General features: G+C 44.9%; 1 protein-coding gene across 1 annotated transcript; it reads left to right on the top strand.

The window, feature by feature from the left end:
• Positions 1–17: 17 nt before the first annotated feature.
• On the top strand, positions 18–10,318 carry LOC123189241 (protein EI24 homolog). Its single transcript, XM_044601612.1, has 9 exons — positions 18–2,764; positions 3,334–3,386; positions 4,192–4,317; positions 4,391–4,454; positions 4,616–4,701; positions 4,808–4,890; positions 5,404–5,480; positions 5,988–6,100; positions 10,034–10,318. The coding sequence occupies exons 1-9, from the start codon at positions 2,225–2,227 to the stop codon at positions 10,077–10,079; spliced, it is 1,188 nt and encodes a 395-aa protein (XP_044457547.1). The 5' UTR covers positions 18–2,224; the 3' UTR covers positions 10,080–10,318.
• The last annotated feature ends 4,618 nt before the right edge of the window (positions 10,319–14,936 follow it).

A 14,936-nucleotide genomic window follows, 5' to 3' on the forward strand; every position in this document is an offset into this window, starting at 1 on the left:
CTCAAAGCTGTCCATATGCCAAGAGAGTGATCCTATTTATAAGAGAAATTAGATTGTAAACCTCAACAAATTGACCCTGTTTATAAGGAAAACTGAGCCGAAAACGATACTCCCTCTGTAAAGAAATTAGTGATCTAAAAGGTCTTATATTTCTTTACAGAGGGAGTACATAACAAGGAAAACACAGAACCCACGTACAAAGTTATAACAGAACACAAGGGTGAACCAAGAAAGCATAGTTGGTTGAGGGATGCAGCACAGGTTATGCCATAAGCATGTACATGGAAACACAAGCAGAAGAGAGACTGACAAGGCAAGAAAATGCGGCAGAGGCAGCACGGAGGCAAATTCATCAGTCTCCGAGTACACCAACAACAGCAACGCTGAAACCACGGACACAGGATAACGCAGGGATCCATCATCGAGGAACTGCACCAAAACCAGCCTCGAGCCATCCAACACCCAACATTAGGGTGGTCTTGCCCGTGGCAAGGTTGACGGAGGGGAAAACTTTGGCTCAATGATCATTCACAGAGAGAACAAATGGAGTAGCGAAGTGAATGCTCACAGAGAGTGCCTCAGAAGAAAATATCTCTACCAAGGCTGGACATAGACCATGATGGAGTGTAAATGGAGATCACACACAGCTTCAAGTTGACAAAAGTTAAGGATCCAAGCAGTGGCCGGACAAACAATTATAGGTAGTTCACTTGGCAAAAAGAGGAGATCTCTGGGTTGCTGAGTAGAAGAACATCACGAGGGGTAGCAAATGGCAGCACTACGGCACCAAAGGCACCGCCGCGAGACCCCAAAGGAACACCGCTGAAGAAGAGACACGGGGAAGCATTTGGCCGCTCAACAACACCAAACGGTGTCATTGCCAGCCCCGAAAAGATGTCACCACCGTCGAACCCCAGCTGGTTGCACCACCACCACCGAACACACCCCTCCAGCTCCACGCAGTAATGATAGCCGTCATTGGGGTCTCCAAGATGACGCCTCCAAAGAAGAAGTGATGTGAGGACACACCACCGTTATCCAATCAGGCAAGGTTGATCATAGGCTTTCACCCGGATACCACGAAACAAAAAAAAAAGAGGTTGCAACGAGCTCCACAACGGCACCTCCGCGAGGAAAACGATGTCCACAGATGCCTTTGCCGCCAGCATGGGCAGTTCCGATGCTGGGTTCACACCCGAAGCCTGTGCAGATCCCCACCGGCATGACAGCAACCGCACCTTCACATGCAGCCAGGATCCATCAGGCCCCCACCGCAGGATGTGAGCAGCCATCACAGAAACCAGATCAGTGCCGGCCGAAACCGAGGCCAGAACCACCGCCACCTCCCCCCTGCCATGCACCGCCAAGCTCCCAGCAGCGAGCCGCCACCATGCTGCTGAGTAGCAGCCACCACTGTGCCCTGAACAACCGCATCCGCCACTCCCCGAGCAGCGAGGAAGAAGGCGAAGCCAAGCCTTGGGCACCCAGCTGGCACGACTGAGGGCACTCCCCAAGCAGAAGGACCTGCCCGCAAGAGGCGACACTCACGTCGCCAATACCCCACGAGCCGTCTGAACTCACCATCGACGCCAGATCTGAGCAGAGCTGCGCCTGGATCCCTGACCCGTCCGGTCGGCGAGTACCAAAGCCAGCACCCGCCTTGCGTAGCCAATCCCGCCAGCCCCGTTCCGCACCAGCAAGCCGCAGTGTGACATCTTGGCTTAATAGGAATGATAGACTACTCATATCAACAAGGAATTCCTTATTTTCCAGGAGCCCATCTGCAAGGAACCTCAAAGTTAAGCGTGCTTGGCTTGGAGCAATTTAAGGATGGGTGACCGACCCGGAAGTTGACCCCTGGTGCGCATGAGTGAGGACAAAGTGCGCAGGAAAGACTAGTGTTGGTTTCTGCCGCCAGTCTAGATCGATCCCACTAGGTGTAACGGTTGGGAACCGGTGGTTGTGGCCGGGGCATTACACATAGGACCAGCCGGCGCCCGTTGCCAGTGTTAAGCTTCATGCATTAGCGAACGCAACCAAAAGTCTGGACCGATGGAAAGGGCTAGATAATCCACATATACACAAAACACCCCCTCTCACGTGTGATGTGGGGTGGCGGCGCAAAATCGGATCCGCACGAGTTGCACGTGCTAAAAAAATAACCTAAGCTCTAATACCATGTTAAGCTTCATGCACTAGCCAACACAACCAAAATTCCGAACTGATGGAAAGGGCTAGGCAATCCACATATACAGTTATACACTTCAACAGCCAGATCTGCCGCCGAATGAGACGTAGCTTGATTCTGTTTGGATCTATGCAGGGCACAATAAGAATTCCGTTTTCTTATTTCCCTACTCCTGTTTGTCACTTCAGTTACTCCAGTTTACTTTGTCATTTGATGTTTGTTCCGTCATTATTGCAAAATATAGTGGAATCTGGCCACAGGGAGGTTCAATGGATTCCTTTTTTACTTCGTTTCTGTATTAAGGGAATTATATTCTACAGTTCTGATCAGCACCAGTCTCCTGATTTTGTTATGAATGATCCTGGTTTTCTCTTCCGTGTCCCATTCCATGAATACCTATTTAAAATAGTTCTTGTTCTTTATAGCTTGCTAACCTTGAAATCAGTGGTCATTCCAACTCTTCTATGGATACTGCCCGAGCAATGCGATCAATCATGGGGACAACATCTATGTGATCACACAACAGCTGTTGCCTTGTATTCGTTCTTACGTTCGGGGCTTGTCGAGATTTTCTATGTAAGTGCTCTTTATCGCCATTAGCATCCTCCAAGGGTGTTTTGCTTTAGACAAACATATAACGGCATGTCAATCTTTGCTCACCAATTTTGAGTTCTCCCCTTCAATTACAAGTTATTGGCTTTTGGCTTTGAATATATTGTCACATAAGTATTGATCAATGATCATTAACGACAATTCACTATTTTCGTCTCCAATGTATGCTGGAGAAGTAGGAACTGGCATTGGAGTTATTTTCAGCTGGTAGTTATCTTTCAATGATGCACGCAAATTTAATAGAACTTGAGGATCTGGTAACAAAGTTCGTGATGTGGCAGTACTGTTTCAAATGCAAAATGCTACTTGTCTTCAAGCCTCTTTTACATTTTCCCAGTGACATACTTGGTGTTATAAAAACCTAGATGAGAAACACCAACACGAGCTGTTTGTCCGATTCTATTATCATGTCCTTTGGTGCTCTACTGTTTGTGGTACCTTAGTATGTTCTGTCATTAAAATTCTCTTTTCCCCCCAAATATCATGCATCACTATTATTTGTGTTGCTTCTTATAATTGATGTACTCTTTCAGGTATTTTGGTTTTATCCCCTCTACATCTTCAGCTTTATAATAAGTACACTTTGGTATGCTGAGTCCCTCTCACTACTTGGTGGCTTACTTCCCTTATTTGTGAAACTGTTGATTTCTTTTCCTTTGAAGAGTAGACCCTTGTTCCAGTTCATAAGGGAATCATGTAGCAGCAGCGGTTAATATGCTTTTCAATTTTGTTATAAGTAAATTGTAAAATAAATGTGTTATAAGTATTGAGTTTATGATTGTATGTAATATATGTATCAAACCTCAATGAAATGGTTTTGGTTGACACTTTCAAATTTAGTTTCAGAAATTTCTGGATTTCCAAATTTCTATTACTGATATGGTAATGATATATGCTGCAGCAACTATGTCTTCAAACTTCAATATGCCAGCAAGCCACTTTAGAGCCTTGGTACACTCACGTCAAAATTTGTTTCATTTCAATGCACCATGCCACGAGTTCCGGAAAATTATTTCGTCATCTGATTGATGGTTTTATGACTATTTTCATTTAAGAACAGTGCTTACTTGTGCATATGTTTGTTACTGAATCTGGGAGATGTAGCTAAAAGCTGTTCAACTTATGCTTTTTAATCTTATGTGTATTGTATATGTTGCGCTCATATGGTTTCCACACCACAAAAAGTAAACTGAAAATAAGTTAACTTGTATTTTGTTGGAGGTTTATTTAGATTTCTTTTTTCTGTGGAAAATCCAGTTCTTGATTTTTATGCCATCTTTTGTTGTTACAGGTACGAAACCTTGTTTTACTATCCTCAAGATAAACATGTTTCAGATGCTAAACAAGGGAATATCCATTACCTTTTTGTGATCTTGACCATCTTACGCTAGGTATGGTGACATTGCTAAGCATGCTTTGGCTGTTGTGAAAAGTAAGAAGCTGGATGCAAGTCAAGCATCTGACTCTGACCCTCACAGCACATCTGTATCAGCAGATAGGCCTGAAGGATTTGATGGGTGTGTTCACATTTAAACTTGTTGGCACCTGGTTGGATTTTACATGCTTCGTGTGCTAACACTTTGTTGTTAGGGTTGCGATTGGTGTTGGAGAGCAGGTCTATTCGATACTTCTTTTGACTATTTTCTTTGCTGAGGTATTTGTTCTATGCTCATGTTTGCTTAATCTTCATTTCTCACCGGACACCTAATTTCATTAACCATGTTTTATACATTTTGTATCTCCTGCTTATTTGAGCTTACATGGTGCTATTTTTCGTAGTACCTGCATTTTTCTTATGTTCTAGATGTCATGCAGGTTACAGTGATTGGTTACATACCTTACCTTGGTAAGGCAATGAACTTCATGTTACTGTCTTTGATGTATGCCTACTACTGCTTCGAGTATGTACATCTGAATGCCTTTTATCACCCATTCAACCTTCTCCTCAAGTGCTATACAGAAAGGTTACTTTATTACCTTGTAAAGTTTGCCAACTCATTTTGTCAGGTACAAGTGGAACTTCTTTGCAGTGAGCCTGAACCACCGGCTTGATTTCTTTGAGTCAAATTGGGCTTTCTTTGCCGGATTTGGTATGTGCATTGTTGTCATCATATGGTGCAAAATACGTGTTTCATCTTCTTACTAGAGTTAGGCAAATGTAGCTGTGTAAAAGGAACCTTTTGCTTTCCCGGTAGTTACTCCTGCCAAAGTCGTTTTGCAGCTGTATGCATGGGTTCTTGACTTCATGGTAAGAACCTCATGCTTCAGTACTTCCGGTTTGATATACATTTTTTTGGTGGTCAAGGAATCTTCTCCAAACTTGAATGGACATGCACATCTCTGATAGGTTCCCTGCTATTCCCAAGGCACATATTCCTTGTGCAGTTTAAAGAACTTGCATCCTATTCCACATGAGATGTTCAATGAACACCTATTGTAACCGAGCGTTGTTTTTTAATTTTAGCTTACGTTTTATTTCTTACAAAACTAGCTTACTATTGTCATGTTGTTCATTACGCTTATTACTCTTTAAGAGCTCATATGCTGCTAGCTGATATTTCCACAATTCTGATATGATCTCTGGTGCCGTATTGCTTCCTCAGGTAGTCCATGTGTACTTCCGATTTTCTTCTTCTCTCCTCTTACAAGTTATGGTGTGATGGCAATACTATACCCACTGGTATGGACAAGCACTTTCTAAAAGCGGGTGTTGCTCTGGTCATTTGATGGCTTCTAAGACTTTGCGATAATGTCTTTCTCATTTCTAGCAAAAAGACTGTTCTCACTATGCATTTTTCTTTCTTTGCACAATGAACACAATAAAGTCTAGGCACCAAAATCAATGTCATAGTAGCCATTTTCACTTGGCATGATTTTTTTTATAGCTGAAAGAAGGAGACAAGCTCACATCAATCATTTGTAGTACTTATATCCAATACCCAAGTTTTCTTTGTTGCCAATTTGTGCTCATCCCCTGGCCTGGAGCATGATTACTTAGATATATAATTTCTTCTTCTTTCAATGCTACATTTTCTCACGTGTTCATATTATGAGGCTCTATGGATGACCTAGCGATTCCATTCCTTTCATAGTGTTATAAGTGTGTGTGACTGCTTGTTTTGTATTTCATGATGTAAAACCCATGCAGCAAATCCTTAGTCCAACTTTACAATATTATTTTTTGCAGTTTGTCATGACAGCTGCTGGTACACAAGAAGAGCAAACCATTGATGAACTGAAATCTTTGCATGGAGGGAAACTGAATAGAATACCCTTGTTCTTTGTCGCGAAGCGACTAACGTAAGCACTCTTCACATCCTTGATAGACGCAAATAGCTGTTTGTGCTACTTGAGACTTTAATAGATTGCAGAAGTGTAACAAAGTGTGCCGCCTTTCTGGTGATAATGAATTCTCCCTCCGTTCCAAAATAGATTACCGAGAAAGTTTGATTGCGAAACTATTCTCACATAATAAAGCTAATATTACCATTGTTCCTCACCAATCAAAATACTCCCTCTGTTCCATAATGTAATGCGTATAGATTTTAAACATATACAATTTGAAAATATATACAATTCTAAACATATACAATTTGAAAATATAACTGATGATGTATCCAGTGATATGCATTTGGTATGTTAAATGTACATATTTTTGTCTACAAACATGGTCAAAGTTTGTAATGTTTGACTTTTGGAAAAATCTATACACACTACACTATGGAACGGAGGGAGTATATCTTTACTAATTAATTCTGAAAGTAGAGAAGTTTGACTCAGCACTATCTAAAGTGTCATCTACATTGGGAACGGATGATTGATGCTAGGCCTTCAATTTGCTCTACTTATTTATTCGATTACAGTCCTACTCTTATGGAGATGAAACCCAAAAGATTTTCGTTGGGGCGTAACCCTCTCAGCGACGCGCTACATCGGAACCCGGGTGTGGTGAAAAATGGGCAAGGGCCGGGCCGTCACCCCTAAGGTGGCGCGCTGTATCTTGATCCGGATACGGTGGCAAGTGAGCGAGGATCGGGTCGTCGCATCCTTAGTGGCGCGCTACATCGGCGCCCGGATGTAGTGGAAAATGGGCAAGGGTCTTCGCATTTGACTCGATGAGTGCGAAGGGTAAGGAAGTTAGCCGAGCCTAGGAGGATTCGCTTAGGTAGCTGGAACGTAGGGTCTCTGACAGGGAAGCTTCGATCTAGTTGATGCAACGGTGAGGAGAGGTGTTGATATCCTTTGCGTCCAAGAAACCAAATGGAGAGGACAGAAGGCGAAGGAGGTGGAGGATACCGGCTTCAAGCTGTGGTACACAGGGACGGCTGCAAACAGAAATGGCGTAGGCATCTTGATCAACAAGAGCCTCAAGTATGGAGTGGTAGACGTCAAGAGACGTGGGGACCGGATTATCCTGGTCAAGCTGGTAGTTGAGGACTTGGTTCTCAATGTTATCAGCGCGTATGCCCCACAAGTAGGCCACAATGAGAACACCAAGAGGGAGTTCTGGGAAGGCCTGGAAGACATGGTTAGGAGTGTACCGATTGGTGAGAAGCTCTTCATAGGAGGAGACCTCAATGGCCACGTGGGTACATCTAACACAGGTTTTGAAGGGGCGCACGGGGGCTTTGGCTATGGCATCAGGAATCAAGAAGGAGAAGATGTCTTAAGCTTTGCTCTAGCCTACAACATGATTGTAGCTAACACCCTCTTTAGAAAGAAAGAATTAAAGAATCACATCTGGTGACTTTTAGTAGTGGCCAACACTCTAGCCAGATTGATTTCATCCTCTCGAGAAGAGAAGATAGGCGTGCGTGCCTAGACTGTAAGGTGATACCTGGAGAAAGTGTTGTACCCCAGCATAAGCTGGTGGTTGCTGACTTTCGCTTTCGGATTCGTGTCCAGCGGGATAAGCGTGCCAAAGTCGCTAGAACGAAGTGGTGGAAGCTCAAGGGGGAGGTAGCTCTAGCGTTCAAGGAGAGGGTCATTAATGAGGGCCCTTGGGAGGAAGGAGGAGATGCGAACAATGTGTGGACGGAGATGGCGACTTGCATTCGTAAGGTAGCCTCGGAGGAGCTTGGAGTGTCCAGGGGAAGGAGAAGCGAAGATAAGGATACCTGGTGGTGGAATGATGATGTCCAGAAGGCGATTAAAGAGAAGAAAGATTGCTTCAAACGCCTATACCTGGATAGGAGTGCAGACAACATAGAGAAGTACAAGATGGCGAAGAAGGCTGCAAAGCGAGCTGTTGGTGAAGCAAGGGGTCGGGCATATGAGGACCTCTACCAACGGTTAGGCACGGAGGAAGGTGAAAGGGACATCTATAAGATGGTCAAGATCCGAGAGAGGAAGACGAGGGATATTGGCCAAGTCAAATGCATCAAGGACGGAGTAGGCCAACTCTTGGTGAAGGACGAGGAGATTAAGCATAGATGGCGGGAGTACTTCGACAAGCTGTTCAATGGGGAGAATGAGAGTTCTACCATTGAACTGAACGACTCCTTTGATGAGACCAGCATGCGTTTTGTGCGGCGAATCCAGGAGTCTGAGGTCAAGGAGGCTTTAGAAAGGATGAAAGGAGGCAAGGCGATGGGCCCTGATTGTATCCCCATTGAGGTGTGGAAAGGTTTCGGGGACATAGCGATAGTATGGCTAACCAAGCTTTTCAACCTCATTTTTCAGGAAACAAGATGCCAGAAGAATGGAGACGGAGTATATTAGTACCAATCTTCAAGAACAAGGGGGATGTTCAGAGTTGTACTAATTACCGTGGAATTAAGCTGATGAGCCATACAATGAAGCTATGGGAGAGAGTCATTGAGCACCGCTTAAGAAGAATGACAAGCATGACCAAAAATCAGTTTGGTTTCATGCCTGGGAGGTCGACCATGAAAGCCATTTTCTTGGTACGACAACTTATGAAGAGATATAGGGAGCAAAAGAAGGACTTGCATATGGTGTTCATTGACTTGGAGAAGGCCTATGATAAGATATCGCGGAATGTCATGTGGTGGGCCTTGGAGAAACACAAAGTCCCAGCAAAGTACATTACCCTCATCAAGGACATGTACGATAATGTTGTGACAAGTGTTCGAACAAGTGATGTCGACACTGATGACTTCCCGATTAAGATAGGACTGCATCAGGGGTCAGCTTTGAGCCCTTATCTTTTTGCATTGGTGATGGATGAGGTCACAAGGGATATATAAGGAGATATCCCATGGTGTATGCTCTTTGCGGATGATGTGGTGCTAGTTGACGATAGTCGGACGGGGGTAAATAGGAAGTTAGAGTTATGGAGACAAACCTTGGAATCGAAAGGGTTTAGGCTTAGTAGAACTAAAACCGAGTACATGATGTGCGGTTTCAGTACTACTAGGTGTTAGGAGGAGGTTAGCCTTGATGGCCAGGTGGTACCTCAGAAGGACACCTTTCGGTATTTGGGGTCAATGCTGCAGGAGGATGGGGGTATTGATGAAGATGTGAACCATCGAATCAAAGCCGGATGGATGAAGTGGCGCCAAGCTTCTGGCATTCTCTGTGACAAGAGAGTGCCACAAAAGCTAAAAGGCAAGTTCTACAGGACGGCGGTTCGACCCGCAATGTTGTATGGGCTGAGTGTTGGCCGACTAAAAGGCGACATGTTCAACAGTTAGGTGTGGCGGCGATGCATATGTTGAGATGGATGTGTGGCCACACGAGGAAGGATCGAGTCCGGAATGATGATATACGAGATAGAGTTGGGGTAGCACCAATTGAAGAGAAGCTTGTCCAACATCGTCTGAGATGGTTTGGGCATATTCAGCGCAGGCCTCCAGAAGATTCGGTGCATAGTGGACGGCTAAAGCGTGCGGAGAATGTCAAGAGAGGGCGGGGTAGACCGAATTTGACATGGGAGGAGTCCGTTAAGAGAGACCTGAAGGATTGGAGTATCACCAAAGAGTTAGCTATGGACAGGGGTGCGTGGAAGCTTGCTATCCATGTGCCAGAGCCATGAGTTGGTTGCGAGATCTTATGGGTTTCACCTCTAGCCTACCCCAATTTCTTTGGGACTAAAGGCTTTGTTGTTATTGTTGTTGTAGTCCTACTCTTTCAAGTCTGAAGTACGCTTGGGTAGACTATACTGCGTATCATGTATTCGCAATCCCAGCTCAAAATTTATTTTCAAGCAGCACAATTGTTAGTTTCATTGATACCTGGGCTGTCTAAACGTGTCTGAAACCGTGCATGCAGGACGCAAGCGCTGCAGTTGTTCCCAGAGGCACAAAAGGAGCAATGAGTGGTCCACATAATCACATGAACTCAGAGGTGCATAGTTCTCATGTTGAAGCTGCATCTGAGAGGTGCATAGTTCACGAGAAAGCGTGGCTGCTCATGTGTGCCACGCCCCAATGTAAATAGTCTGTACCATTGCCGCTGTACATATACATATATTGGGCCAATAAAAAAGAAACTATGGTTGTCCACGAGATACATGCTGCAATTGAAGAAGGAAATATACAAACATACTGTCTACAATGTTGATCAGCTGTCTGCCTTGGCGTAAAGTTCCTTTCTTTCTGTCCTGCTATTTGTCATTCCGTGCTCAATTATGCTCTCACGTATACAAAGTTGGGTCATCTATTTTGAAACGGAGGGAGTATTATTTTTTTGTGGGGTCCTTTCTTTCTGTCCTACTCCAATACACTTGTTCTTATGTACTCCCTCCGTCTCAAAATTCTTGTCTTAGATTAGTCTAGATACGGATGTATTTAATACTAAAACTTGATTTGATACATCCGTATTTAGACAAATTTAAGACAAGAATTTTAGGACTGAGGAAGTATTATTAAGTGCCAGCTGATGTGTTAAGCGATATACGACCAAACACACACAAGTATATTGGAGTAGTAGTCGTTTTATTTTATGCTGGTATTTTGGAGTACTAGTCGAACTGATTGATGGTTGTGTTTCTGTACTATATCTAAGGAGCTTAGTATCACAGATACTCCTAGATGCTTAATAATCTTATCATGCTTGCCGCTTTGTGAAGCCTGATAGTACAGGCTGCTGCTATTGAGGAGATGTTTGGGACACAGTCCATGATGTCAGTACAGAATACTCCGGCCGTCTAGCATGCATTTATCTTCCCTTCCTGCAATTATTTCATGGTTATAGTACTACTATCAAACACTATCAATGATGACGATTAAATGCAACCATTTGCTTACGAACAACCAAAATAGTGCCGGCTGGTTCCCATCGATCGGCTGCTAACACCAATCAAACACATTTTCTCTCTTTTTATTTAATACAGTCATTGACAGAGGACATCGGGGGGAAGAGACAGTAGACACAGGCTCTGATTTTGGGTCCGAGAGGTGGCTGCTGATCGCGCCCGGAACCAATTGACGATTGGACCTGTATGAAATTCTTGTCATGTGGGTGGCACAGTTCTCATCTCCTGGCCCGAGTAGTGTACTTGCACATCATTGCTTGATGTTGGTGTGGCCACCGAAGTCCTAACTCATTAGCCAACCAACCAATCCATGAACAGAAGCTTCGCATTTTTCCACTACAGGAACATTATACTTTGTGCTGTCCATCAACATGTCTTGTAACGCTCCCGCAAAAAAAAAAAGTCTTGTAACGGTGGTAGTCTGTCTGTCTCCCTATATCTGTCATGAATGATTGTGGAAATGATGACACCCTTTCACCTCTGCTTTTTGTCATCGTCGTAGACCCCTCACAACAGTTACTCGACAAAGCTACTAATCAAGGTCTTCCACATCGTCTATGAGGTCAGGCCACCTCCGTGCGCACCTCGCTCTATGTTGACGATGCTGCCATCCTTCATCGCTCCGATCAAAGAGGACATTCAGAATCTTTCCGCAATTTTGGCCAGCTTTGGATAAGTCAAGGGGCTTACGCCAAACCCTCTAAAAATCATTGTTTCTCTGAGGCCGAAATCACTATTCTGACCCTTTCAGCAAGCTTTGTCACAAAGTGAACTCGACATGAAAATATTTCACGATCTGATCCTTTTAGCAACGCCATAGCCTGCGGCGTTTTTGCCCAAAATAAAAACGCCGAGCTAGCTAGTGTTCATGTCCAAAAAAGAAGCGCCGAGATAGCTCGCGTTGCGGACCACGTAAGAAACGCCAGAGGGCTTTGGCGTTTCTGCTCTGGACAGCAACGCCAGGAGCTTTGGCGTTTCCATGATGCGTCGCCTGCTTGTAGCTTCAGAGCAGCATGGCATGCATGCCACTAGTGGTGCTTGCCTGCCTGAATTGGCGGGTCGGTCAGACTACTGACCACTGCATGCACGATCGACTTGAGTATGAGGGACGACATGACAAGGCCATGCTGCTGGTATGTTTAGCAACCAATGATGACTTGCTTTTGAACTGTTTCTGATTAATTAACCACCTGGCAGAAGCATGCGTGCATGCACCATGCATGTGGTGTGCTTAGCACTACGCGTAGGGAGACAGGGCCATGCATTTGCACGGCGCGCACACATGCATTTGGCTGTGTGATTATTCCTCCTGAATCGACTGAACGTCTCACTATATATCCACACCAACAGTGAAGCTAGTGGCATCGAGGACGTTGTACTACGTACTATATCAAGTGTAGCAACGCCATGGCCATTGGCGTTTTCAGCCTGGCCAGAAACGCCAAAGCTTTTGGCGTTTCCGGAAACGCAATCTGGCTCGGCGTTTCGAACCTGCCACGTCAGCGAGTGGGGCCATGGCAGTAACGCGAGCTAGCTCGGCGTTTTTATGTGGGGATGAAACGCCACAGGCTATGACGTTGCTAAAAGGGTCAGATCGTGAAATAATTTTGTTCTGAGTTTATTTTGTGCTATGGTTTTCTAACAAGGTCAAAGCAGTGATTTCGGCCTTTCTTTGATCCGCTGTGAGACATTGGCCTTGACGACATCCTGCAAAGCTTCCCGGTCACCCGCACTGGTTTCCCATTGTGTTATTTCGGCCGCTCCCTATCCAACCACAGTCTGAAGAAGTTTGATTGATAATTTCTTGTGGACAAGGTGGCCGGAAAGACCTCCTTGGCAAGGCACGAACATTAACATGGAAGGTCGTTCCACTCTAGTCAAGTCGGTTTTATCCTCCCAGGTCATTTACTACCTCACCGCCATCAACGTGCCAACAAGAACCAAAGAAGGTGTCACCAAGATCTAGCGAGCATTTTTATGGGCTAGTACCGACAAAGTCTCAGGAGGTCAATGCAAGGTCAACTGGGAATTGGTCGGCAGACCAACCAACCTGGGTGGTTTCGGCATTCTCAACCTCGAAAAATTCTCACGGGCACTCAAACTACGCTGGCTTTGGTTCTGATGGGCCGACCCCAGAGAGTGTGGGTTGGTTTCAACGTCCCTTGCAATGATGACGGCATGACATGTTCTACGCCACAACTACGGTTATCATGGGTGACAAAATGACAACGAGCTTTTGGTTATCACCATGGTTACAAGGGCAAAAGTCGAAGGACATTGCCCCGGGCATCTTTGCCCTTTCCAAGGGCGCACTAAATCCTGTGTGGCCAAGGCTTTGGCTAATAGCGATTTGGTCCGTCACATAGATATGCAGGAGGGGCGCACAGTCGATCACATACAACAGTTTTCATCTTATGGTGCAAGGTCCACGAGGTGCAGCTCACTCCGTGCACTAAACATGTTATTTGATGGAAATTCACTAGTGTGGAGTGCTACTCTGCTGCCTCTGCTTGTCGGATGCTGTTCGTCAGATTGATAAAATCGGACATGCCTAGGATGGTATGGAAAGTTTGGGCACTGCCGAAAATTAGATTTTTCTCATGACTCATTCTCCAAAACATAATTTGAACAGTAGATAGAATATATCGGAGGGAGTGGCCAAACTGTGGTCTCTGCCAGTTGTGCAAAAGAGGACCGGAATCTGTAGTGCACCTTATGTTCAAATGCTGCTACTCTATTAGGATTTGGAACATGATCAACAATTGGCTTGGGATGCAATCTCAGACTAGCACCTGGTCCACCCTTCCATCGGTTAGAGAGTGGTGGAATGCTAAGCGGCAGGCAGCCAAGTGCAAACAGGAAGGCGTACAAGTCATTGAAGATACTCGTCTGTCGGGCAATTTGGAATGAAAGGAATGCGAGAGTATTTCACAGCAAGGCCTCTTTGCCCACCCATATGGTTTCGTCGATCAAGGCAGAGGTGAAGCTTTGTGTTATTGCTGGCGCAAAATATTTGGGAAATATTGTACCGGGAGAGTGACCCCTTTGCGTTGTGACCTTTGTGGTCATGTAGACATCAAACCTTGTCATTTTCTTCTTAACTATTATGATGACTCACTTCGTATAAGAAAAAATAAACTACACGGGATGTAATCTCCACTGACCAAGGATATGCTACAACGAGACTCCCAAAACATTAGAGATTGGAAGGGTATAAATTACAGCATAGAAGCTGATGCGTGTTAGGCAGGCTTAACTATCCCAGAGAAAGGGCTGTCGGCGGTGTAGTGATCAAACAAGCGGGTCCGGTTAGTCGACGACATGCAATAAATTCATGCAGTTGCATTTGCGTTCTGATCTGCCTTTTGCATCTCTGGTGTGAAGGTGATCGGCCTACAAATCATCTGCAACTATCTTGATAAGAACCCATGTTTAACAATCACATACCCCTGGCGTTGCTTTGTGCTCGAGGTGGAGCAGTGGCTTCACAATTTTGAACAAATAGCTCACAGATGCAACAGTGTTTAGTTCGTCGCCGTCATGCAATAAGTTCATGCAGTTGCATTGCGTGATGATCTGCGTTTTGCATCGTTGTATGAAGGTGACCGACCGACAGCTAGTATTGTACATGCACCGTCAGTTTGTACCCGTTCAGCCATGGTTAATTCCATGAGTCATAATACGCCGAGGAGTTGAATCAAGCGGAGAAGCGGGTGCTCATCATTAATTTCAGTCTCACAAACATGTGAGGTTGCAATCGGAAAAGTCACATCTTGATGAGAATTCCCCTTGATGAGAGGAGTGATCGTATCTTTTGGGGACTCAACCAGAATGGCAAGTTCACCACTAAGTCAGTGTATAAGATGTTGGAGAAACCTCTAAGTGGGTGCCATTACAGATGGATTTGGAAAGCCAAGA

Source organism: Triticum aestivum, chromosome 2A (assembly GCF_018294505.1).
Source record: "Triticum aestivum cultivar Chinese Spring chromosome 2A, IWGSC CS RefSeq v2.1, whole genome shotgun sequence".
In the NCBI taxonomy this organism is placed as follows: Eukaryota; Viridiplantae; Streptophyta; class Magnoliopsida; order Poales; family Poaceae; genus Triticum; species Triticum aestivum.